This window comes from Chenopodium album, chromosome 2 (genome assembly GCF_948465745.1).
Source record: "Chenopodium album chromosome 2, dcCheAlbu1.1, whole genome shotgun sequence".
NCBI lineage: Eukaryota > Viridiplantae > Streptophyta > Magnoliopsida > Caryophyllales > Amaranthaceae > Chenopodium > Chenopodium album.
In genome coordinates, this window is record NC_137835.1 from 82,493,841 (window position 1) to 82,520,991 (window position 27,151).

At 35.8% G+C, this 27,151-nt stretch overlaps 3 protein-coding genes across 3 annotated transcripts; 1 reads left to right on the forward strand and 2 right to left on the reverse strand.

The window, feature by feature from the left end:
- Positions 1-6,712: 6,712 nt before the first annotated feature.
- On the reverse strand, positions 6,713-8,241 carry LOC145577783 (uncharacterized). Its single transcript, XM_081635231.1, has 2 exons — positions 7,299-8,241; positions 6,713-7,152 (listed from the first exon to the last, which is right to left on the reverse strand). The coding sequence occupies exons 1-2, from the start codon at positions 8,239-8,241 to the stop codon at positions 6,713-6,715; spliced, it is 1,383 nt and encodes a 460-aa protein (XP_081491357.1).
- A 63-nt stretch (positions 8,242-8,304) lies between these two features.
- LOC145577791 (protein FAR-RED ELONGATED HYPOCOTYL 3-like) lies at positions 8,305-8,913 on the reverse strand. The gene has a single exon (XM_081635235.1). It carries the CDS (start codon positions 8,911-8,913, stop codon positions 8,305-8,307), a length of 609 nt encoding a protein of 202 aa, XP_081491361.1.
- A 7,136-nt stretch (positions 8,914-16,049) lies between these two features.
- LOC145577798 (uncharacterized) lies at positions 16,050-17,058 on the forward strand. The gene is made up of 3 exons (XM_081635240.1): positions 16,050-16,436; positions 16,632-16,926; positions 17,009-17,058. Exons 1-3 carry the CDS (start codon positions 16,050-16,052, stop codon positions 17,056-17,058), a joined length of 732 nt encoding a protein of 243 aa, XP_081491366.1.
- The last annotated feature ends 10,093 nt before the right edge of the window (positions 17,059-27,151 follow it).

Sequence of the window (27,151 nt, forward strand, 5' to 3'; positions counted from 1 at the left end):
AATCATGAACAAATGCCAACATATTCATTTTAAATTATCTATCATCTTATTTGGGTGCTTGTATTACTGTACTCAACAGGATAAGGTTGGTTTTCTTGGTTCTGACCGACTTTTTACTCATGTATGTATTCCTTTTATGTCATTTAGTTTTGGATTATTATTCTAAAAAGCAATTGAATATGCAGTTTGAAACAGGGCAACACCATCTTTGTGCAAGGAACTTTCTTATATGATGTCAATTAGAAATCTTTTTGTTTATGTCTACATGCCCGAATAATGCTAATAAGACTACTCAAATTTAGACTTATGTAATGTTTGTTTGTGAAGTGGGCTTGAGGAGGTTGAAATGATTCAGCAAACCAATTCTAATAAAGAAGATAGTCAAGTGGAGGAATCTGAATCTGAGCGCAAGAAACAAACCACTGATATTATATCTACCAATGCTGCCGGAGTTCAAACTACCAGCTCTCCTGTTGTGAATGATATAGAACATGTGGCTGAAGAAGGTAACTATTGGAGTAATTTCATAATTGTGGGCATAAAAAAGGTTACTTTCAATTATGTTAGATTTTGTATTGGAAGTAAGTTTTTTGTTTTCTTATGACTTTATGAGTTTGTTTGTTTTTATTTTTTATTATTAAGTTCACAGCTTTCTTTTCCTAATTGAAATTTGGATTCACTTGCTGCATTTTCTAATTTTTGGTTTATCTCGTAATTTGTAGTTCTGGAGACAGAGAAATTAGGTGATACCACTATTCAGACACATCACATGGAGCATTTGGTTCAGGTAATAATAGGATTTACGAACTTAATAGGTGATTCTTGGAAGTCAGTGTGGTACATTTTATTACAGTTTCTGTAATCTTCAATTTATACTCATTTTCCTTCATTGTGATTTATATCTGCATTTACTACATAGAATCATCTTTATATAATTTTCTCTGTGAGCCAAGGTCACTCTCTTTTTGGCCCTCTACTATTCAGTACTGGATAATAAGTTTTTACTTTTTCAATGTTATAACAAAAGTCACTCATGGACTCATGGTTGCCTATATTTAAGTTTTTGTTTCTGTTGCCTTGTTGGGCAACAAAAATAATGTTGTCAACGTAATATCACTTGTGAAAGGGAGAATAAAAAGATTACATATGAATATATGATAACTTCAGGTTCATTCCAAATCAAGCATAAAATTTTCCTATTCATTACCCCCAGGTTTTTGAATTCCATTTCATGGGAGATCATAAAGCATAAACCTGCTATAAATAGTGACTAAGTTTACATGGTTTTGTGCAGGCCTCTGTAAAGAAAGTTGTTACTGTCAAGTTTCAAGGATTAGATGTTGAGTCTGATCACCTACCTATTTTACAAAAAGTTTGGGTGAAGCATGGAGATATTGTTGAAGGGAGTTTGATACGTAGTTCTGACACTAAAACCATGGCATTGACTTCTTTGGCAAAGATGGTGCTTATTCTACAAACCAATTCTGGAAAGACCTTGACAAATGACCAAGCTCATTATCTTGATTCAACTCTCTCTGATCTCCAATGTATGCGACTAAAGGTAGATTGGTTGGCTCCGTTTGTTGAAAATGCTTTGTCGATGCACCAAAGCAAGCCATTGCAGGCCTCTCTGGTGGAGCTTGAGAAGGCCAAAACTAAAGCAGAAGAGATGGAACAGAAGTTCCTTTCAGAAATGGCAGAAACGAAAAGAGAACTGAATAGGGATATAAAGGTGGTTTCTGAGAGTTTGCCGAAAAATCTGGATAAATGCCTTGGAGAGGGCCTTTGTTAGCTGATGACTTCATGGAATATAATCTTGATTGTTGGTAGGAAATTATGTTTATTGTCTTGTTGTAGTAAGTATGCAGCACACTTGTTTTGGCTGTTTAATGGCTGTTTTTGGGAATGTTAGGCCATGTATGTAGTCACAACTCACAAGGGATCAGTCCTTTTGCTGGTGCTGAATTGCTGATGTTGCTGTTGGAACGGCTTAAACTTTCTGGAATATCAAATTTCCCATCATATATTTTTTTGATGGATAATTTCCCATTGTAACTAATTAACTATTAAACTTGTTGTTGGCCCGGGCAATGCCATGTGTAATCTAGTGTAATACAGTATGAGATTAAAGAACGTGCTTGTGAGAATTTTTTACGAATAATTATAATGTACTTATATGTTACAATTAGTGATTGTGGTTTTTGAGCCATATTAGTAATTAGTTGCTTATTAGTTACGGACTACGGAGTATTACCAAAACTAAAATGATTTTTTAATTAGTAGTTCTCAACATTTAAAATGGAAATTAAAATGGCCATGAATCATGTGGAGGTGTGTTTATGTATTCTTAAACCTATAACATTTTCTATCATCTTAAAGTTCTTATTTATTTACAGCATAAATTTAATTGTAATCCATTGCTTTCCAGAATAATATAGATAGATATGTCATATGTGACTATACATATGACTTGACATCATGTCATTGGTTAAGAGAAGGTGACTAGGGCTGAGCAAAACTAACCGAAAAATCGATCCGTAACCGTTCCGAAAATTAGGGTACTCGATCCGATATCCATAACGGTTCGGATACCCGTTCCTATAATTTGTTATCGGGTATGGTTATTGGGTATCATTTTAAAATTAACGTTTACCCGACCCGTTCCGATAAACACTTTTTTTGCTTTTTTCCTTACTTAAATCTATTTTTTTAAAATCTAAACTCTTACTTTACTTTATAATTACTTTATAATATCAATGATTAGTAATATTATTAATTATTTGGTCAAAATCATATGATATTGTTGTTAATTAGTGGTAAATTATATCATAATAACTACATAATTAAGTTTAATTATCATTATTGGATATCTTATTAAATTCGGGTACCCGAACTTATCGGTTCGGGTTATGGATATCACTTTTAGGGATTTTAGTTATCGGGTACCCGAACCGTTAACGGTACGGGTACCCGTCCCATGCTCACCCCTAAGGTGACACATGGCAGCATACACATGTATTGCCATGACTTTTAATAATAATAGATGTTTATGTTATATATATATATACGGATCCGGGATTTTCACAAAGGGGTAGCGCAATAGCGCATAGTTGTTTAAGAATTTTTAGAACTAAATTAAAATCGAACTATATACGGATCCAGGATTTTCACAAAGGGGTAGCGCAATAGCGCATAGTTGTTTAAGAATTTTTAGAACTAAATTAAAATCGAACTTTATTTTAGGGATTCAATTCATATTATAATATTTCCTCAAAAACGATTAGAAAAATAACAAACTGAGTTATTTTTTGATGCAATGCAATACGTGTTATTACATTGTTATGCTCCTTATTAATTGACGATTTGATTTGACATGCAATTCGTCGTTAAATGATAGTTGTAGGGAACGCAACTCGTACAATTGACGGAGAACTTATTCAAAAAATTAAACAATACTAACATATATTATACATTGTTTAAAAAAAAAAGATATATTATATATATCAAAATAATTACAATAAAATTAAAAAAAAAAAAAAAAAAAAAAAACTATGTACTAGTATGAAGTATCAGATTATTTTATTAATACTTTTCTTATACCTTGTACATAAAATAAAAATAAAGTGTAGGGGTAAATTTAATTTGGAACAAAGAGCAAGGGGTTAAAATACTTAAAAAGAAAAAATTCAATGAAAAAATATTGTTGGGATTCAAACACTTGTGCACGCAGCTTCACAAATACCCCTTTTACCACTGAAGCAAAGCTTGACATATGGATTTTTATGTAGTTTTAAATTTTTCATATCAAAATTCTGGTGCTACCCCTTGTGACTATCTATTTATATATATATACCTTTTAGATATAAATTTAGTGTTATTATAATTATTTGGATTGCATGGGGTTACTTAGCGTCTTGGCCTAGTTAGAGTCTTAGAGATAATAGTTAATTAAAAATTGAAAAATATTTGTTAAATAGCTTGAAATTCAATATAGTGCACTAAGAGCATCCACATAGTAATTATAATTTTTATTTTTTACAGGAAAAGTAATTTTTTTTTTTTTTTTTAAGACAAATTTCATAATTTAGATTGTTTTCACACGCAATGACAACTTTGAATTTTTTCACCCATTTTCATACTCTACCTAGTGTGATGGCGTAACCGTGTAAAATAATGATGAATTGATGACGATGGCGCCTCATGATTTACTACAGTAGTTGATGGTATCTTTCTTTACAACATTTGCTACTGTTCTTTTCTTTTCTTTTTTTTTTTTAGAAAACATTTGCAACTGTTTCTCAAAACAATTAAAAAAGGGGTGTTAAATACCGCCATTCAAAATGATCAAAACCGCCCTCATTTCAAGCAAAATGCCGTTATTACCCTTATTAAACCCTAATTATTTTTTTAGTTTATTTTTTACCCTTTTATTTTTTACTGCCCCATCAAACACCACAACCACCACTTTCTTTCTCAACAACCACCACAATCACACACTTAGTGACCACAATCAGCGGAAGGCGGCAGTAGGCGGCGGTGGCCTGGTGTTTTCATGGCTGGAAATTCGAGAAAAGAGGTTAGTTTCTGTGTTTTTTTTTTCTGTATTTTTTTTTTTTAAAAATCGATCGCTGGCAACCGGCGTGTAAAACCGATTGGCCAATTGCGGTTAACGGCGATCGAAACCGGTTAACGGCAGCGGCAAACCGGTTTACCACGCCGGTTAGGTACCAGCGACGGTGGTTGTTTTTTTATTTTTGTTTTTTTTTTTAAATTCGAATTAAGGTTACCGGCGATTGTAACCTTGTGACCGTCGCCGTTAACCGGCGTGGAAAACCGGTTGACTGTCACCGGCAAACGGCAACCATAACCGGTTAATGGCGGTGGTCACAGGTTCACAAGTCACCGGTAACAAGCGGCTCATTGTTCCCCGTGGAGTGCTACCATCTTCTGATACATAATTGTTGGCTGTAGAACTTCTCTCATTCTTGCTGCCTTCGGCAAATTTCATGCTTAATTTATGAAGCCCTTTTGCCTGCTCATCTGCATCCCATTCCTTCATGCAATAGTCTTCTTCTGTAACACCTTGTTTTGGACCGACCAACAACAAATGTGAAAAGTTAAATATGAAATAGAGGTGTCAAATTCTGTTAGCATCAAGCGTCAGTGTCAAAATTCATCAATATGAGACATCATTGGTGACCCTAGGATAAATGTAGAGAAACATCTTACAATATGTATACAAATATTTGACGTGTCTAGATAATTTCCCAAGGCCACAGAAAAACCGAGCAAGTAATGGAATCATATCAGAAGACATAACCAATCAAGTGAACATCAGCAAAGTTGTTTATATACACATATTTACCACAAAGGTGTCCTTAAGGTTCTAAAACCAACCTCAACAACTTCAAAGAGTCCAAACTCCAAAGCAATGGCAGTCTGGTAGACCTACACATTCCTCATGGAAAGATTCCCCTACATATTTGCTAATTGATTAGAGCAACAAGGCAGCCTAACACTATGAGCACTATAAAATATGCTTTCATCTTTGAATTGGATGCAATTGTATTAATATGATCATTTAAAGTTTTAATATTTGTAATTGTAACAAGGAAAGATAAAGGAAAGCAGCTAGTGAAGGTTTAATTTAAGGTTGTGGACTTAAAAGTAGTTTAAGGTTCTAGTTAGATGGAGTCTTTAAGTGAAGAGGACTTGGTCACTGTTTGGTTAGGTATTGTCTAGTTAGAATGGACAACTTTGATCTATTCGGTGTTGACTTTGGGGTAATAGCTAGAATTTATGCATCTAGATACATGGCACAATTAAGCGGCCTTAATGTTGAAAGGAACTCCACATTAATGGATAATATTGCATATTGGCTGGAGAAAAAAGCTTAAATTGTGGATTTTTTTCTTCTATTTGACACTGCATATAGATCACATGATGCTCCTCCCTGTTCGAATATCAGGCAATTACTGTTTCTCAATGATATTTTATGAAAAATTGAGGGACAGTGAACCTGTGAGGGACAATGGTCACAATACTAATTTTTATCATCATTATTATTATGAAAAAGTGAGGGACTAATATTATGATTGTTATTGGTTTTTTTTTTTTTTTTACAGTTATGATTATTATAGTTATTTTATTATCATTATTATTATAATTGATTGTAAATATTTTGTTCATTTGGTTATGACGACAGTTGGGTAGGCTCAAAATGACGTTTGATCGTATTGATGGCTCGGGTGAGAGACATACAAGGACTCGTGCAGTGACTGCTTCGACTAGGAGACTGAGGTCATCAGCTCCTATAGCTGATGGAGCATGTGTTGATGATGAGGTTCAGGGACGTGAGGGTGAGGACAAGGAGGAGGAGGAGGAAGAGGAAGAGTGGGATGAGGATCAAATTAATGATTTGATTTACGATGATGAGAGTTTGAGATCTGTTCGACGCCGGGGAGGCAGGGGAGAGCAAGGCCAGACGTCGTCTGGAGTCACTTTGAAGAGAGGTGCTGATGGTAGATTTCAGAGTACTGGAGTTGGTACTTCCCGAACTCGTAAAATTCGTGTTATCCGAGCATCGAATGATACTTCATGGCTTGTTCAAGCTCAAATGCCGGGTGGTCCCAAGGATGGTAGTCTCATTCCCAGTTACGCAGGTCACATCGCCACGCAAATTTGGATGGGGCCGCAAAAAGATCGTGACGTGTTAAAGTGTCAAGCTAGGACGCAACGGAGCAGTCCAAGGTAGCACAGTGATGCATGGGAACACACCACGACCATCTATACCAACACCAAAACACATGACAGCGGCATTATAAAAGTTAGCAATCGGAAACAAGTCATCAAAAGCAACCATCCAATGATCTGTGCCGCATCTCCCTTCAGTCCATGTGATACGGTTGATTGCAACATCTAACTGTTCAACTCTATACACTCGAGAATAAATGTCTCGATGATGACCAAACTCATTTGCAATCGATCGTCGAGCTAATATCCATTTATGCTGGTCACCTATGAAGAAATCTGCAACACATCGAAATCCACAGTTACCATCACCAAGCGGATCACTCCACCCTCGTAGAAATGGAAGCATGAAGGCTGGAACTTTATCCAAATATGCGAATTCCTCCAAGTTCAAATCATTCCCTACAAGTGTGCACAAATTAGCCATAAATAATAATAATAATAATAATAATAATAATAATAATAATAATAATAATAATAATAATAATAATAATAATAATAATAATAATAATAATAATAATAATAATAATAATAATAATAATAATAACCTGAAGCTGTATAAATCGGTGTCGTACGACCACCCCGACGACCACCCCTACGTCCACCTCGACGGCCACGAGAACCCAAAATATGCTCAAATCTGCTGCGATTACGCCTAGTAGACGTAGACCATTGACCTGTCGGTGGTCGACCCCTTGTTGTCTCGTTGACCTCTGGATCAGTAAAATCAGTCTGATCTCGGTGTAGCTCCTCAAATAGGACCCGGTTGATACCCCGCACAAAGCTTGGAACACGATCTAAGACCTCATCGACCAAAGACCTAAACAAGGCTGCATCCTGCTCCGACTCATCAGCAAAAACAGGAATGTCAATGCCCTCACCGATCACTAGTGTTTTCCAAAATGGATGGACCTGATCCAAATACAACCCTATCCCTGCAAGAATTGCTGTCCACATGGTGCATGCACATGGGAGACCGTGCGTCGTCAGCAACGCACACCCACACCTATCCAACACATCATCAGATAACTCTCTCATCCTCTTCAACTCATCCTGTAAAATATCAAGACCTCGAAATGACATAAAGCCGTTAAGATGAAGCAAAGGCATGATGTTGTGTTGTGACCCCATTCGCCGTCTCGAGTCCTCTAAATGGTGACGAATCTCAATTAGCATACCCTCAATGTTGTTGTGCACACGACGGAAGATAGTGTCTAATGCTCCTGTAGAACTGTCAAACCATTGTTTAAGTACGGAATGTTGGCTCTCTACTCTACATGTGTTGACATTGCCGAAGTGCATCACCAAATTCGTCCAAACTCGCACAAATTTCTCCTTGTGGACCAACCATTGATCCTCGACGTATTTCACCAGTGGTGGGTTCGATGCTCCCCATGTCGCTTTCATAGTTTGCAACTCTAACTCATACTCGGCAATAGTGGTCGAACACATTACTCTTCTCCATCTACCATTTCGAAATCTCTCGGCCATCAACATATCCTTCCCACACAAAATGTGCGCCCTTCCCAATACATCCTTGTTAATGTGCCACCCTCATAATAAATGCGCACAATTTGGAAAGACCTCTTTCAAAGCCTTCATCAACCCCAACTCACAATCAGTAACAAAAACATTCGGAGCCACCTCAAATCCAATGTACAACTGCAATTTCTCCAAAACCCACTTGTAGCTTTCATAAGTTTCGCTCTTTAATATGGCATATCCGATCAAAAAGTTTTGATTTGTAGGCGTGACACCAACGAGCTCGAAGAATGGCATGTTATATCTGTTGGTCTTGTACGTAGAATCCATCCCAATGACATGTGGATACGTACGTAACATATTAGCCATCTCTGGGTGGGCCAAAAAAGCATGGGTGATAGCACGGGTATCTGGATCAACATTTATCCAAGTGACATACTTGTACTCATTTGCCAAGTGAACAAACTGGTGCGCAACATCTCCACCTTCACAAGCATCTAGACGAGCACGACTTCTCACATTGTAGATATGTCTCTTGTTAGGGCTCTCATTCGGAAACTTCTCTTTCACGGCTGCCATAATGTGACGCGGCTTGGCTGCAGCAGAACTCATGTCAATAACAAGCGTCTTTGCAGCTGGACTAAGACCACTAACCTGTCGATGACCCTCTCGATATACCATGAGCGGATGGTTATGCATGCCTTTCAAGCCCTTTTTAGATTTAATTATCCATCATTCCATGTCCCGCAAACATCGAGCCGAGATTTGAAACGTACATTTACAACCCTTGCTCTTCGTGTTCTTCCGTGTGGCATTTTCACGGTCCCGATTTTCCCCTCTGTTTCTCTCCCCCCGATCACATTTCATGTAATTAATTGGAAGCCCATTTCTTTGTTTCTTATACGATGAATTTGTCAAAAAGAACCCTAATGGAGTGGCAATTTCTCTAGCCCAATCAACAGCTGCTTGATAGGTCGGGAAAACTTCTCTAGTCTGAAAATGCGGGCTATAATCAACACCATCACCGCCGTAATCTGATAATGACGCCTGATACAAATAAATAATTCTTTTAATTAATAATAACGAACAATATAACATTAATAATTATAATTATAATTATAATTATAATAATAATCTTAAATAGAATAATATTTATTTATATTATTCATACTAGTATAAAAGTTAATACAATAATATTAGTTTTTATTAAAAAAAAAAAAAAAAGCACCGTCACCACACTCAACTGGAGCTGCAAACCGGTTGACCAACATGGGTTACCGGATTTTACCACCGGTTGACCGTGACGGATAACCGGATTTCAGCACCGGTTGCCCACGGTAACCTGCGTGGAAAACCGGTGGACCAACACGGCCAACCGGTGGTCAAAAACGGTTAACAACTGCGGTCAACCGCAGCATAAAACCGATTTCCGGGGAGGTTGACCGGTTTCGTGCACCGGTTGACCGGTTTCACATCAAGTTTTACGGCAACATATATGTATACAACTATCTAATTTATAATTTATTCCAAATTCAGCATAATTTATAATCATATTAATATACAACTAGCTAATTAAATAAATAATCGTACTTGTTCAAAAGCCGAGGGTTGAGATTGCGGTTGGTTTTCCGACGAATCACCGTGATTATCATCCATTTCCGATAACTTTTCTGTTCGTGGTGGTGGTCAATCTATTAGTGGTGGTGGTCCGATGTAGGTAGTGACGCGGTAATTGTAGTCAATTAATTAAAGTTAAAATTTTTTTTTTAAATAATTGGGTAAATATTTATTAAGGGCAAGAAAGTCCCTTTACTTAAAATGATGGCGGTTTGATAAAAAACGTTGGCGGTATTTAGCAATCCACTTAAAAAAACATTTAGTCACTACTCAGCTAGCCTGATTCTCTTAAGATTTATTCGGGTGTTAACTTTGCACTAAGAATGAAAAATCTAAGGCATATACTATACAAGTAATACCTCTCCATTTCAGTGAAAATCCGGTGAAAATGAGGAACATCCGGCCACGGATAGACTGGTCCAACCTTCCTGTGGAGATAGTTCGATCAATTGCTACACACCTCCAAGAAGACATTGATGATCTTAGAAGGTTTCGTCTAACATGCAAGAAATGGCGGCGGTCGACCGCCATTTCTACAATCTTGCCACTTCCGATCAACTCCACTCCTCGTAAAAAACTCTACTTCTCCTCTGTTTCTCTTCTCCGCCCTCTCGGTTGTCGCTCTGCCCCTTCGTCTTCTTACTCTCCTTGGATGGTCTCTGCTGTCGAGACCACCAAAGGCGACATCCAATTTTGCCACCCTTTTTCGAAAGCTCCCCTTCTTTCATGGTCTCTCACCGATGGGAGTTTCGACTTTGATCGGTTTCGATCCACCGAGCTTGCGGTAGCTTATCATGTTACACTTTCCAATAACGACGAGGAAAGTGTCCATCGAGAGTTTGATAAAGTGTTGATGACCTCTTCACATTCGCTCCCCTCGGCGGATTATTGTGGTTTGCTTGCCTTGCATGACGGGGGTCGATTGGGTGGGTATCTGTCGTTTAACAATAATCAAGATGAGGAGGATGGAGATGAGTTGGAATTGCCATGGATCGAGGTGAAACACGGATCGATATGTAGGTTTGATGATATTATCATGTACAAGGGAATGATAATTGTAGTTGATCGACAAGGAAAGGTTCATACCATAAATGGAAAGACTTTCGAGGCTGTCGATACTCTTGTGGGTCGCCCCCTTTCTCCATCCCGAACAAGGGCTCGAGGAAGTTATACTTGGTTGAGAGGACATCACAACGACTTGTCAAAGTTTACAAGCTGTATGAAGAGATTAAGTCAGGAACTATGTGGGTTGAAGTCAAGACATTTGGGGATGGGCGTGCCCCAGTTCCTCTTCTTGATAAACAAGAAGTGTATCTCTTATGGCATTTTTGTAATTAAAATGCATTGGGAATTGTAAAGTAATGCTATTATAATCAGAATAAGTGTTATCTGTACATCCACTATATTTGCTGACTTGGACTAATCAAGACGGCGTCAAATGGTGAAATTAACGGCATAAATGTCCTTCGACTTCCTCAGCAACTGGGTTTCCTCCAATTCGACAGCGTCTACAACAACCACACGTTATTCTTCTTCTTCTTCCTTTTCTCACATCAGCCATTAAAGGAGCTCAAGCTTTCATCCTCACCCATCCCCACCAACACCACCATTCCGGCGGCTTCGCCGCCAAATAAAACGAAATCCCTAAAATAAATGGGAGAAAAAAAGGGCAAGATCAACCCCAAAGGGTAAGGGTGTCATCTTCCTCCATTGAAGTAGCCTTTGAGCTTCTGAAACTCCATTGAAGAGGATCTTCGGATTTTGGGTGTTCTTCACAGAAAATACAGACTATATATTTCAGATTTTCAGCTATTGTGCTCGTAAAACACCACCACTCGCTGCCCAAATTGGGTAAATTGAGTAGGTAACCTGGGTAAAGTTTCACTGGTTGATTTCTTTAGCATTCCTCCATCAAAATTGAGACTTAACGACAGTTTGATGAAAAGTTAGTGAGTCAAACAAAAAAGTCTCATTTACCCCTCATATTCTTGCGAAAATGTACGAAATTACCCTCTTGAGAAACACTCCTTGTTTATCAAGAAGAGAAACTTGGAATTACCCTTTGGGGATCGGGTGATGTTTGTTACAAGGGATTATTGTTTCTTTACTCCGGCCTCGGAATTTTCCACATGCAACTTGAACAATTGCATAGTCTTCTCCAACGATGCATTTCCAAAGTATGGCAGGACTGGTTGGGAACTCCCTGATCCAACCAAAAGTGGAGCAGATATCTCGGTGTTTCGGCTTGGCGGATGTAGTGAGTATAATTTTAAGCCAATTTCGAAATTTACGGGTTTTCCCTTGCTGTTGTGGTCATGCCCACCTTGGGCTTGGAATGTAGGATCATCGCCTTGTCAATGTCACGGTCAGCAGTCTCAGCACCAAAGGTATAATAGTAAAGTAGTACTTCCTATAATATCTTCAAATCCTTAAGTTTTATGTTTATGCATACTATTGCTTTGTGATAACATCTGGGGTGAAAAATTGCCTCATTGCATGCATTTTAGGCTTTGTGGCAAGTGCTTAATTAATTACTGTGGGATTGATGGGATTTTAGGAGTGCAAGTCGGTAGAGGAACTCACGCGGTGATTTATGAGACTTGATTGTTCTTTCCATAAACAAATGGTGTGGATTGGATTTTATGGTGAAATGGGTATGTAATTGGTGTTTGAAAATTGATGAATATGCTAGAACCGTTATTCTTAGTGTTCATCCATTCGTAAATCATGTGTTGTGATATTTATGCACTGTTCTTGCTTTAGAGCCTCTTGGCAAGCATCACTTTGCTTAGAAACATACGCCATATATAGTAATTTGATTTCTATATTTCTGTGCACGGTGTTACAAAAGTTCTAAACATGATATGATTCGCTTTGGAAGTGTAAAAAAAAAAAAAAAAAAAAAAAAAGAGTTGGGATTTATGCATGAGCAAAATATGGGACTATTGGACTAGTCACACTACAATGTTTCAATGCTTTTGATGAAATCTGGTGGTTATTTTACTCTTGTAAATGATGCATTTCGTGTGACCTAGGAGTCTAGGACCTGTATTTTGATACTTAAAGCTAACATGGGAATATGGGATAGGTTGGTTATCTCCGTCTAACACAGAAATTAAATAATTGTTTGAAACAACATTTGACAGTAACTTTGTTAACTCAGATCAAAACAGATTAATTGCTTTGGAATTGTAGAGTTTCACTGGTTATCTCCTAGGAGGGCTAGCTGATGGTTTGAGATCATATAATAAGTAAAAGAAATACAAAAACAATACAACTCATAACTCATACAAGTATTAGTGTTGCTTTTTTATTTTCAATGTATTCTTGGATTGTTGAGGTTGAACATTGATATTTCCATGTTTGTTTGTGAAGGGAGACAGAGGAGAATGAGGAGATACAAAGTGATGCCAACAGTCAAGATGATGCATCTCCTGTATCATTTGACCCTGAACCAGTGGAAAACATTTCTGAGGCAACTTCTACATCTACCACCAGATTGGAAACAGCAACTGTTATGATGCCTTCATCATTTGAATCTGAACTTGCAGAAAAAACCACTGAGATGCCTTCTACACCCGCAACAAAAGAGAGAGCAACTATTGTTGAGACACCTTCAGCAGTTGTACCACAACTTGCAGAACTAATAACCACTGAGATGCCTTCTACATCCGCAACACCAGAGAGAGTAACAAGTGCTGAGACACCTTCAGCAGTTATACCAGAACAAATGCATGAGGTTCCTATAACATCTGCAGCTAAGATGACTAAATCAAATACCCCTGATCTTGCTAAACAAGTCAGTGTGAAGGCTTCGGTTTCTGCAGCTCAAGAGGGAGCAACAACTCTTACAAATGAAGTAGAGCATGTAGCTGAGGAAGGTAATGTTTTTCCATCCATGTTTAAGCCTTTTTACTTTTCTTGAACTTTAAGCTTTGCTGACCTCTCTTATTATCAGCATTTCATATGGAGACTTTGAGGGAGGAAATCAGAAATCAATCTGGCTCAAGGGCTAATATTCAGGTATGTACTAAACTAAATTGCACAAGTCGATCGTGTAAGCCTTTTCGATTCTATATATTGCATTGTCTACTAAGCTAGAAACCTTGTTCACTTGGGCACTTCTTGTTTTATTGACAGAGCAACAAAACTGATACCTCAACAGTTACATTTGAAGGACTCGAAATAAGGTCTAATTTACTCCCGACATTGCAAAATGTATGGTCTAAGCATGGAAACTTGATGGAAAATATCACTATCCGCAATGTTGACATCGTCTCTAAGGCATTAGAGTCACTGGCGACTGCAGTACTTATTCTAGAAGAGAACTCAGCTCGATCCTTGAGTGATTCCCAAGCTGATTACTTAAGCTCCACATTGTCTGATCTAGGATGCATGAAATTCAAAGTAGACTGGTTAGTTCCTTATGTAGAAAAGGCTGCAATGCTTCACAACAGTAAGCCATATATGGATTCTCTCGACATTATAGACAAATGTAAGGCCCAAATTGAAGAAAGGAAATCAAAACTCCTTGAAGAACTAGCTCATCTTGATAAAGTGGTCGATGAACTGGACGAAGATGTTGCCCGTGTGTCAAAGGAGATACCTATTTGTATTTCTGAAAATGTTGATTTGGATAAGCCTTTAGGAGGAGTTTTATCATGAATCTGCTATTAGTTGGTTGTACAGTTCTTAGCTATATATGTATGGATGTAAGCTAGCATTTTCACCATTTTGGATTGTAGAGACGAGGGAGAGCTCTCCTAATGCAGTTTTTTGAGGTCTAATGGAGATCAGGTTCTAATTAAATATGAATTGTACAAGACTTTTCCTGTTTTTGCTTGTATTTTCGGAAGTAAAAGAAAGAATTGAAGCTAGCTTGATTATGAATTCTGTCATTCTGTGCATTATTACCATTTTGATAATGAAAGCTACCTATTTAACTGGTCTCATAATCTAATGTTTTAAATTTGTAACAAAATCTGTTTCCATAATTCGGATTTAAACCAAAATTTAATCCAATCCAAACTAAATTATCAATTCGGATCAGATTCAAACTTTAAATCGGATTGAGGTTTTTTGGAAATTCGGATTTTCAGATTGGATCAAATTGACACTAATTGGATCCAATCCAAACCAAAAACCGAATTGTAAAATTAAACTTTGTTTAAATATTGATTTCCTTGTTTTTTTGACGTTTAGCTCAAATACTTATTATTACATTAAATAAATTAGGGAGACTTTGTATTAATGAATTGATGTTGAACTATTTTTTATAATCATGATTTTGAAAACTTGTATTTATGCTTGTAAAAAAAAAAAAAAAAAAAAAAAAAAAAAAAAAAAAAAAAAAAACTATATTTATATAAAGCTTTATTTTTTTTTTTTTTTTTGGGTAATGTTATATGTAGCTCTAAGGGTTATATATAAGCATTTAATATACTCTTGAAAATGGTATAAAATTAGAAATTTATGACAAAAACACGCATAAATTAGTGTAATTAGTGTTTATATTTTCATGATTTCTTGACTTTACACAATTTTCTAGTGCGTATATAATGCTTATATTTTGCCCTAAGGGCTATGTATAAAATTGTTCTTTTTTTATTAATGGTTGACTAAACTCCTTTATTCTACTATGGAGTGATAATAATACTCCCTCCGTCCCTGAAAGAACTAACGACCCATTTGGCATAATTTTAGTCCCAAAAAGAATAACCCATTTGTTTTTCCCAACATCTATTCATTTCCCTTCCTTTTAAAAGTAATCTTATGTATTTTAATAATATTGGTTGTTGTAAAACAATACGGAGTACTTTAATTAATCTTATGGGCTAATAAAGCATCACATGGATAAGTGCATTATTACATCATGTCTATTAAGCATAGGATAATGATAAAAACTTACATCTAGGACTTTCTCTCTATAGTTATTAATTGCAAATTATTAGTGACTTGTGTTTTCCCATACATTTGTACATGCAAATTAAGTTTTTTAATACCCGCGAAAATAACCCAAATAGGTCGTTCTTTCGGGGACGAGGAACTAATAAAAATAATAATTACTCCGTAAATCACTTCTCATCAGTTTTTAATTTTTATTGACTTGGGAGAGAAAGAGAGTTTTGAGTTTTCTTTTAAAAAAAAAAAAAAAAAGAAAAGAGAGAGTTTTGAGTTGGTTTCACACGTGCGAAATAACAATGATGGAGCAGCGTCCAACTGGGAGATATCGCCAAAGCCATGTTGTAGATTGGTCGGAGCTCTCGCCGGAATTTCTTTTGGCGATCGGAAAGCGCCTCGCATATCGCACCGAAGTCTGCAAATTCCGATCAATATGTAAGAAATGGCGATCTTCTCTACCCCTTCGCAAAAACCCTAGACTCTTAATCCCTTTTCTCTCTATAACTATATCTCTCCCATTTTATGATAAATTGTTTGATCATAATCGCTATAATCTAGTAGTTTCTACTGTTTTCCATGTTCAACCCCTTATTTATGAACCCAATTCAATCTCAAAAGGTTGGATTTTAACTGTTGAAGAAAGAAAACCTGGAAAACTTCATATTATGAATCCTCTTTCAAGGGATGTTATCTGAATGAATGACCCTAAATATCTTAATTTACTGGAATTTAGAGTTTCTGAAATTGGTAAAGGGTATCTCATTAGACGTATTATTGATCCTCAATTAGATAGAAACATATCAATTGAAGGTTGCAAAGTTGTGTTATGCTTGAATCCTGCTCAAAAATCTGTTTATGCTACTGATTGTAATGCTATATAGCTGTACTCAAATGGGATTTTGATTGGTCTCAAATTGGGAAATAAAGATTGGGGCTATGTTCGCCAAAGCTTAGTCTTGCGGTTTAGGGATGTATTATGGTTTAAGGGAATGGTTTATGCTGTTGATGATGGTGGAAGATTGTATGTTATTGATCATATTACGTTCCACGTGACTAAAACTGTTGTTGATCATAGGATTTTTGATGGTCTGCACTCATTTAGGCTAGTTGAATCGAGTGATGAAGTTTATCTGTTTGTTGATGTTAGGAAGGTTTACAAGTTGAATCGGATGCAACGTAAATGGGATGAGAGAAAGTCTCTTGGGGGTAAAGCTGTGTTTTTGGGTTTTGATTATTGCTTTATGGTCTCCACTCAAAGCCTTATATCTCATGGAGGAGACTTTGTCCTTTTCAATGAAAGTATATTGAAAGATTCTTATATCAACAAGTCCGAGTTCAAAGAAGTAGCCAAAAGTCTTGGGATATATATACACTGCTTTGCTGCTGGTGACAGAACGAATTCACAACCAGATATATTTTACCAAGCTCTTTGTAATTTGCTGTGGCCGCCCCCATCTTGGTTCTGGCAGGATAAAATGCTACAAGTATATAGCAGGTAAATTAAAATCATTTAGGTTGAACTTTCCTGTGTTTCTTGCCTTGATTAGTAGTTAATGTCGTGTATATTTGACTAGTTGTATAATTGATCTCTCAATCATGTAGTTCTTTATCATTGAGGTGGCCTTTGAGATGGTTGTTTAACAATCCAGCCATCCATTTATCCCAGGAAATAATATTCCCCGTATTTCTGAAAATGTTCCTTTGTCCGAAAGTCCTAATCTCCTTTTCTAAATTTAGTTTGCAGACTTAACAACTGATTTTGTCCTGCCTTAAAATTTATTCTTGTAATAAAAAAATTTACTCTAGAACTCTTAAAACTTGATCATGGTTTTTTGTTCTTTCTCTGAAGGGATGCTGGGGAAAAAGAGAAAATAAATGAGTGCTGAAGAATTTAAGCCAATATCATCTTACCCTGGATTTCCACCCAATCTTTGGTCACCTCCAGAGTGGATTTCACAGGATCACACACCTGTCTTTGTGCCCTTTCATAGGTAATTTGTGTTATTAATACTCCCTCCGCCCCTTATAGTTTGCTCGGGGTAATCTTTAAGCTACGAAAGTAGTACTTTTTTTAAGTAGAAGAAAAGGTTACGGAAATGGACTGTCTGATTACAAAGACACGCATGGGCAGCCTAGCAATCAGCAAAAGGATTTAGGAATAAAGATTGTTTATCTGGTTTTAACACTTTGTCTGAAGGATCACATAGAAACAAAAGTATGTTGAATTGTTGATGATACTCTGTTATTGTCTTAAAGCACTCAAAATAAGGAATATTATTTTTTTGTCCTTCATTAACTATGATTCTGCTAGCCTGCTACCTCCAGGACTGGAGTATATATTTTCCTATGTGTTTTCTCCAACATTTTGTTTTGGCATTTATTTGTTATCTTTGACATTGTATCCAATCTGCAGGGTGTTGAAAAAGTTTAGGAATTAAAAATAGATAAGTAAGGTTTAAAGAATTCGAATAATTGAATTGTAGATTGGTAGTGATTTGGGGTGGTAGTTTTGATGATATTCTGTATTTCATTTCTGCACTTATTAGCATATGTCAGTTATAAATTTCATGTTCTGTCCTGCTTTGCACCTTGAATTTCAGATATTTGTACTCTGTATGTGATGCAATTGCCTTACTTCCTGCGGTCATATGAAGAGAACATAATCTACCCCTGTGAAGTGTTTGATCAAGCAAGTGTATCGAAAAATCATCTTGCTGTGTAACGAGTAATAAACTTTCTTTGTCAGAGCATCGACTTTGGCATTAAAGAATTGTTAATATTATCCTTGTCTGTTAGGCCAAGTAAAAACATACCTTTAATTCCATTTAAACAAACCTTTTGTATGTTTAATTATGAAGGGAACCTATAGAGAGTGATGAGATGTTGCCTGTCACAAGCAATCAAGAAGGTGCTCCTTCACGAAAGCATACACATACGAGTTCTGCTCCATTATCTGGACCTAAATCCAGAAACGGAACCACTGAGATTGCTTCTACTTCTGCAACACAAGAGAGAACTACAGGAAATTCTTCCAACTCCGAAGCACGAGAGGAAACTACGAGAATTAAATCTATCACAGAAGATGTGAAGAATGTCAATGAGCAAGGTAACTACTCACAATGTTTTACCCTTTCTGTCCAAATTAAACTGTCTTATCATAGCCTTCAACTCTTATTCAAGTTTACTGTTTGCATTGATGACTGTTCTTGTTGATCAGCATTTCATCTGGAGGCTTCAAGGGTGGAATGCAACAATACTCAGATCACTCACTCAGTATCAAGGGCTTATATAACCTCTATGAGTCAGGTTTGAATCAAAATTACTCCTGTTTTAGTCTTTTCAGATCCTTTGGCTACTAGTACTTGCTAGAAACCTTACCTCTGTATTTTTGATAGAGCAACCAAAGTGATAACTCAACAATCAAATTTGAAGGACTTGAAATAAGGTCTACTTTATTTCCGACATTGCAAAAGGTATGGTCTAAGCATGGAAACTTGATAGAAAATATAACCATCCGTAATGGTGACATTGTCTCTAGAGCATTAGAGTCACTAGCAACTGCAGTAATTATTCTCGAAGAAAATCCAGTGTGTACCTTGACTGATTCCCAAGCTGATTACCTAAGCTCTACATTGTCTGACCTGAGAAGTATGCAATTCAAAGTAGATTGGTTAGTTCCTTTTGTGGAAAAGGCTGTAGAGCTACACAAAAGTAAGCAATTGATGGATTCTCTCGACAAGTTAGACCCAAATTGCAGAAAAGAAATCAAAACTCCTTGAAGAAGTAGCTGCACTTGATAAATTGGCCGATGAACTGGAGGAAGAAATTGCCGGTGTGTCAAAGGTGGTATCTTTTTATGGAAATGTAGATTTTGGCAAGCCTGTAGGAGGGGGGCTGTCTTGAAATTTGCTCTTAATTGGCTTAATTGACTTTTCTTATACTTCTATGTATATATGTTAGCTTGTGTTTTAGATTTAGACTGTGCTAATAGTTCTCCTAAATACCTAATGCAGTACAGTTTTTGGTTGTCTAAATGTAGAACATATGAGTAATGAGTTGCACAAGAGTTTTGCCTATTACTTAAATCATTGAATCATTTACTCTTGTACCCACATCCCATAAATTTCTGTTAATTTGGTAAATGCTTATATTGAAAGTTACTCTTGATGACTTAGTTCCCTCGGAAACGTTGATCTCTTACAGTCTTACCTTCATCTAAGTTCTTGTTGGTTTTGAATTTTTTTTTTATTAGGACTTGCTATTGATATTGTACGGTTAGTGTGGTATTACCTTGATTATAAATTATGATGGAGTATTATTATTACCTTAGCTTCATTTCTTTTGGCCTTAGGGTGTGGATAGAGGAAACTCCTCTATGTGCTAACTCTGCTGTACTAGTTGATGTTTCTTTGCTTGAATAAAGGCTTTCCCCTGTTTCTGTCAAAAAAAAAAAAAAAAAAATAAATAAATAAAATCAGAAAAGCTTCATTTCTTGTTCATATATATTGTGTAGGTATTATACATTTATACTTACTTTGTCATCCAATTACTTGATTTATGTTTCCAGCATTTATTAATTCACGCTATTCGTTACTTGTGAGTTTACATTACTCATTGAATAGATCCATTAAATTGTTTTATTTTTTCAAATACCTTGTCATCTTGTATACATAAATTACGTTTGAGGTAATTTATATTATATTCAGCTTATGTTGCCTAAACTTATCTTATTCGAACCCTTTTGAGGCTGTCCCACTTCAAATTACTAGTGTATTTCGTATTTAATTGATGGTTATCCTTTCTTATTTTTCATCATCCTTTTTTTTTTTTTCCGAATGAATTTTTCATCAACCTTATTTTAAACATTTTTGCAAACCATCCTATCAACAATTAATATGATGAACTGAAGACTTATTTACCATCATTATTATTATCACTGACTCCATTATAACCTTCATAAATCCATCAACCGTGAAACTTCCATGGCTCCCATCTCTACATTAACTTAACATCACCTATAAAAACATTATCATCTCAGAACTACTCAAAACATGAGCAGTTCCCGCCCGCGGCATGACTCATGGTCCAATCTTCCTGGACCAATCATCCACAAAATCTCAAAATTACTCAAAACCCGAGATCAAATCCTCCTCTTTAAGCAGGTTTGTAGGAAATGGAGGAAACGTTCTCTTCCTCTACCTGTAAACATCCTATCTCCTAATCTCCCTCTTTCCATTCCCATTTCTTCATCATCAGACTCTCCTCCTTTTCACCTTTCGAATCGCCCTTTAGTACCCCAAGTAAGCTCCGTTTATCTGATCACCCCTTCTCAGCCTTCCTCTGCTTCTTTCAAGTCATGGATGATCAAGGTTCAGGAATCGAACCCGGGGAAACTCAGGCTTCGCCACCCCCTCACTGCGAAACGAGTTACCAAGCTTCCACCCACTCTTGACATGACTCGGTTTCGAGTCTCTGAGCTTGCTCAAGGGTATAACTTCAAGTATTCTGACTGTGTTCACAAAGTTCTCCTCTGTTCAACTTCCCCTTTTGTAGAATTCTTGGTGTTGTACCACAAGGGCAATTTAGGAAAATTCACTGTAAGAATAGCAGAAAGCCTAGTAGTTGAACATGACAGTGAAGATGATGATGAAGAAGCAAGGTATTCTTGGAAGAGTTTACAATCGCGGGTAAATCGCAACTGTTGGCAGTCTTGGCACATCATTTACTTGGATGATGTGGTAGAGTTCAAGAAAATGTACTGTGCTATAGACAGGGAAGGGAGGCTCTATAGGCTGGATACTGAGGCAATGACTGTGGCAGGTGTGTTTGTGTCCGAACCAATATGCTGGGGCGGTAGACCTACTGACAGGAGGAAGCGGCTGGTGGTGGACTTCACTTCTGGGGAGTTGTACTTAGTGTTACGGGAGCAATCGAGGGCGAAAAACTCAAGATTCACGGTATACAAGTTTAATGAGCAATGCAAAAGATGGGATGTTTTAGAAAGTTTTGGAAATGAGAGGGTGATTTTTGTTGGTATTGATCACTCTTTCTTTGCAAAAACTGGGTGTAAAGGGAACTGTATTGTGTTTGCTGCTAATTGTTTTACTCAGTATAGTGGGCGTGATAACCCTGATGGAAGATTGTTTGGTTACGAGGATGACGAAGTTGGAGTTTATCGACTAGGAAGAGGGGATAACTTTCGCTTGTTATCCTCTTTATATCGTGAATTTTCTAAAATTATATGGCCACCTCCTACATGGTTTGCCTGCCAAGGCCAAGGGTATGTGTTTATGCAAACATGTTCATTATAATGTATAATGTTTTTAGTTTATATATTTTGTTATACATTGGCTGACAGATTATGATATTGAAGAATTTCTTTCTTGATTCAAGTAAACTGTTATGCATTATTTGTATGTGTTATATGTGCTTGTTTTTTTAAACGAACTTTGGCAATTGACCATTTGTCCTTGTTTATAGTTTTGGCATGATTTTGGATTTTAGACGTCTTTTTCTTGTTTCTATTGGCATTAAATAAAGTTTGAGGGCTTATTATTTGCAAGTCAGGTAAGAAGTTTATATGTATTAATTAAATGATGTTTCTGTTTTCCTATGAATATAAGATCTAAAGATCATGTTGTTCCCAAATACTTGAACAAGCTAAATCCAAGATCTTATGTTATATAGCTGAAATAGTTCAATCCCTTGCTTCAATTACAAGTTCCAACCAAAACAAATGACAACCCCTTGCTAAACTCGAATGATAACAGAAAGAGGAGATTTCATAGTTTCATTTAATCACAATTTGGGAGGGAATGATTATTGCTAAAATTCGGTTGATGACTATTTGTTTGTTTGTTTCTTTGTTTAAGAAGCAAATGTAGTGATGATGATATAGAGACCGAGTCAGGATCTACCAGCCAAGAAAATGCAGATGAAGAAACTTCCAGCAGCATAAAATCTCTTCCTGATGGTCATGCAGAAGGGATGCTGACTGATTCATCAGGTGAAAGCTCTTCTGACGATGAAAAAGATGAAGAAATGCAGTTAGATTCCCCTAGACAGTCCTCTAAAGCTGATGACAACAGTGGAACAGCCGAGTCTGAGGAGGAGGATGAAGAAGAGATACAAAGAAGCTCCTCTAGTGAACAATGTGATGTTCAAGCAAATTTCTCTGACGACGCAATGAAGAATGATTTACTTTCTGTTCCTCTGTTAACATGTGAATATGAGTTGAACAATACAGGGACTTCCAAGATGAATAATCAGAAGAATGCAGAAGATTTAGATAGCTCAACACCCAACTTCCAAGGTATATCTGATCACATTGATTATGTGTAATTATTTTGTTAGATTATATGACAGCTTTTAATTTGATTAATACCTGCATTACTAATATAAACTTGATTCAATAACTCTTATGCAGGACAAGATTTCTCAACGGAAAAGGTCTCCAACAATGCAAATTCCACTCACTCGACTCCAACACTAGTGCCATTAGTAAGCCTATACTGCTTGTTACTTTTAGTACACTTGATAATTGCAGCATGTTTATTACATTTCTTCTTCTACCCATATTTGCAGGCATGTATAAATTGCTCTTCAACTGTCAAATTTGAAGGGGTTGATATCAAGGCTGAGCTTTTGCCTACTTTAGAATCCATTTGGGTTAAACATGGTAGCCTATTTTCTGAAGCTACTGTCAGTAACAAGAGGATACGAGCTTGCGCATTAGAGTTGTTGGCAAAGCTCATGATAAGTCTTAAGAATACTACAGGTAGAAGCTTAACTGATTCCCAAGCAGATGACATAAAGTCGGCTATGTTTGACCTACAACGCGTAGGCTTGAAAGTGGACTGGTTAACTCCAATTGTCGACAAGGCATTAAAACTTCATAGTAACAAGGCATTAATAGAATCTATGATGATTCTAGACAAGAAAAAAGCTCAAATTGAGAAAGAGGAAAAGGAGTTTTTAGCTCTTAATGCTAAGATTAAGCAAGAAATAGAGGATAATATGGCCTCTTTATCTGCTAAGGTTCCTTTCCCGGAGATAATAGATCTTGATGATTGCTTGGGAGACGGACTATTTTGATGGTAGTAAACACGACTATTATTAGACTTTTAGGTACTCATTGAGTGTTTTTTGGATAGAAGATGGTAGCAAGCTAAGCTGCAAGTAAAAGTGACTTGTTTAGGTAATTTCAATGCAGCAGTCTAATTTTGGAAGGGCCGTTTCAGGGTGCATTAGTAATCTCTTCCTAATCATAAGCGCGAACATAATATGTTTTGGCTTGGTTTTGATGTGAAAACTAGAAGTTTATAACCCTTGGAGTACATTTTGGCTGTTTGATCAATGATCTTAATGAAATTGTGATTATTTATTTGCTCTAGTCTTACTGGACTCACAAATTTTGTATTTAGCCCTTTTTTCCCCCAAAACTTACTGTCTAAATAATTTTTATGTATTTGTCTACAGAAGAAACATTATGTTAGTTAAAATGAAAATTTGATCCATATTATCTTATGATTCTACATTAATCCATTTGTTAATTTACCCACTAATAATTTAGATGTTTATATTATGGATTTCGCAATATATTTATGTGTATCTTTACATCAGTAGGTGTCTAGGTGACTAGAACACTAGGTGAACAAATGTGAGTAATTAGTGGACCTAAAAAAACACATGTAATCACAAAACTTCTACTCTCTCCGTCACCAAAACTTCGACTTTTTGGGTTAATTTTACGGTTATTAAGAAACATAAATAAAAAGAAATAAAAACATATTAAAAAGATAAATTTACATAGGGTTTGTAAAAAAGTAGAGGGATAAAATATTGAAAATATACGAAATAACAAAATTTTATAGGGAGAAGCTAATATTACACAAATATTGTTGTAAATTGGTGGGTATTTTAATGCAAATGGGTCGATTATTTTGGGACTAAAATTAAGGTAAAAGAATCGAAGTTTTGGGGACGGAGGGAGCATATATTTATACTCACTCTATTCCAAAATGTTTTTAGAAAACCCTAGCAAAAACACGGGAAGTTACACTTCTTACAAGATTTCACTATTAACAAATTAAAGGAAATTGTGGTCTTCAAAAAAAATTGAAGGAAATTGTTTATTAGACTTCCCTTTAGATAAGGGTCTATTCTCTTACATTGAAATTTAGTTCAGTTCAGTTCAGCTCAATTCAGTTCAGCTCAGCTCAGTTCAGTTCAGCTCCTAATTTCCTTCTCTTATAAAATATTCATTTCAGTTCAGTTCAGTTCAGTTCAGTTCAGTCAATGAAAACAGACCCTAAGTAGAGCATTTCATGAAAAGGTGACTATTTTTTTTCCTTAGAAAATCTTAAAATAGGGTCAAATGTCAATTACTCTCTCCCTCCTATACTTGTAATCTTCCCACAATTGAGATTTGGATCAATTTTGCTACACAACACGAAATAACTCGTCCGTATTACGCTTAAATTTTGCTCCACGAAGTATGAAAACATGCATAGCACGTACACGGTACACGTATTAGCCTATCACCTATGCTAGAGCATCCTATATGGGTGAATTACAGGATTTGATAATTGATAGTGCATTTAATAGATTGGAGATTATCCTTGTGTTTGTCGCATATTAAATGCTGTAAGCGCCTAAATTCCTGTCAAATCAATTTAAGAAAATTTTTTATAAGAAAAAACAATTGAAGAACGAATTTAATAAGGTTCGTTTTGAAAAAAGTAAGGAAGGTAAGGGATAATCGGATAAGGATCCTCTCTTGATTTTTTTTTTTTTTTTTTTTTTTTTTTTTTGACAAAGATCCTCTCTTGATTACTACGAGTATCATAGTATAATTTCGGTCTAATAATATACGGTTTGATGTACTTTTATGCTCAATACCCGCATTATTTTTTTTTTTTTTTTTTTTTTTTTTTTTTAATATTGTACTCTATCATAGATTTATAAGAGTTTATTTCAATCTAAAAAAAATTGAAACATACTTAATTAACAAAGAAAAACGTCTAAAATAACAAATGTAACCATTTTATCTTTTTAGAAACGGATGAAGTAATACGAAGTATGTATTAAATGAAGGAAGTTTTAAAATGCACTTTATCTAATCATCTCTTCTTATTACGGTACATTTGAAGAAATAAAATGTATATATAGGGACTATTTGAGTATTATAGAAGAAAGGTTTTTCCTAAGAAGCGGACAAATAAAAGTGCAATTGTTGAATTGATAGCCTTAACATTACATTAGGCAATAGTTTGGTTAACATAGGAGATAATATTTCAACGTATTCACATTTATGTGCAATGGAGAAGTCGCTTATTTATGTGGAAAAGGCCTCTCATAATTACTGTATTGAATTCATCATACTCCATATTAGTTTATTACTTCTTCATGTGAAGATATATTTCTCTTATCTAATCCCAAAAGAAACAATTAACTAATTGAAGCATATCCTGTTTTATACTCGTACTGTAAAGTGTAAACGTCAGTGCAAATTTTTTATTTTTTTGAAAAACCTCGAATCCAATTTTTTACAATTAATATATTTAATACAAGTATAAATGAAATCTAGCTTTCCAAAAAAGTATAAATGAAATCTCAATAGAAAAAAATTGATAGAGTATTTAATTTTATGTATAAAATCAAATCTAAACAAATATTTCCTCTTTTGTTATTTAGTAGTCACATTTTGTTCTTTATCACTATTCACACAAATTTGTAAAAGAAGTGTTTTTTAATCATGTTATAGAATAAATATATGTAGTGGTCGAAATTATAATCATGTGAAATTTTATTAAATTCACCTTAATATAAGTAATTTTTTTACTCCGTATTATTTTGATAATGAAAAATATTAATAGTTGAATTGTATATTTACTAACGGACTAAAAAAAATGTAAACTTAAAAAAGTGGAGAAGGTATAAAATATTAAAATAATATCTTAAAGTTTGATTAAAAGTGCTTATTAAAATAAAGAAGTGAAAAACACTCTCAGTTGAGTTGAAGTCTATCTGCTACTCTGCTTCAACCTTTATCCACAAATATCCCTAACAAAAACCTCCATTAGAGAAGAAAAGGCTAACTAAAAAAAATGAAGGTTGTGCTCTCCTCCTCAATTGTTATATTATACCCTTCAAGCAACCTTAGTTGCAACTCGCCATGGATAGTTCGCTTGCTCGAAACCGAAGGCGAAACCCAATTTTTCCATGCACTCTTCGAGGAAGAGGATGAAGACTACATTTCTGAATATCTCAACTTACAAAGTTACGTCCCTCCTTATTACCTCTCCCTACGCTATCATATAACCGAAGAGAAATTGAGCGAAAACTTTTCATGGTCTCGAGGTAAATATGACAAAGTATTGATCTTCGACCTTCCTAGATA

Excerpts from the sequence above, each read along its gene's own strand:
- LOC145577783 (XM_081635231.1), bottom strand. The coding sequence starts at position 8,241 with ATGGCCGAGAGATTTCGAAATGGTAGATGGAGAAGAGTAATGTGTTCG. Across the intron at positions 7,153-7,298 it reads ACCGATTTATACAGCTTCAG|GGAATGATTTGAACTTGGAG; the intron begins GTTATTATTATT and ends GCACACTTGTAG.
- LOC145577791 (XM_081635235.1), bottom strand. The coding sequence starts at position 8,913 with ATGGTATATCGAGAGGGTCATCGACAGGTTAGTGGTCTTAGTCCAGCT.
- LOC145577798 (XM_081635240.1), top strand. The coding sequence starts at position 16,050 with ATGATGGAGCAGCGTCCAACTGGGAGATATCGCCAAAGCCATGTTGTA. Across the intron at positions 16,437-16,631 it reads TGAATCCTCTTTCAAGGGAT|CTGTACTCAAATGGGATTTT; the intron begins GTTATCTGAATG and ends AATGCTATATAG. Across the intron at positions 16,927-17,008 it reads CAAGTTGAATCGGATGCAAC|CCTTATATCTCATGGAGGAG; the intron begins GTAAATGGGATG and ends CTCCACTCAAAG.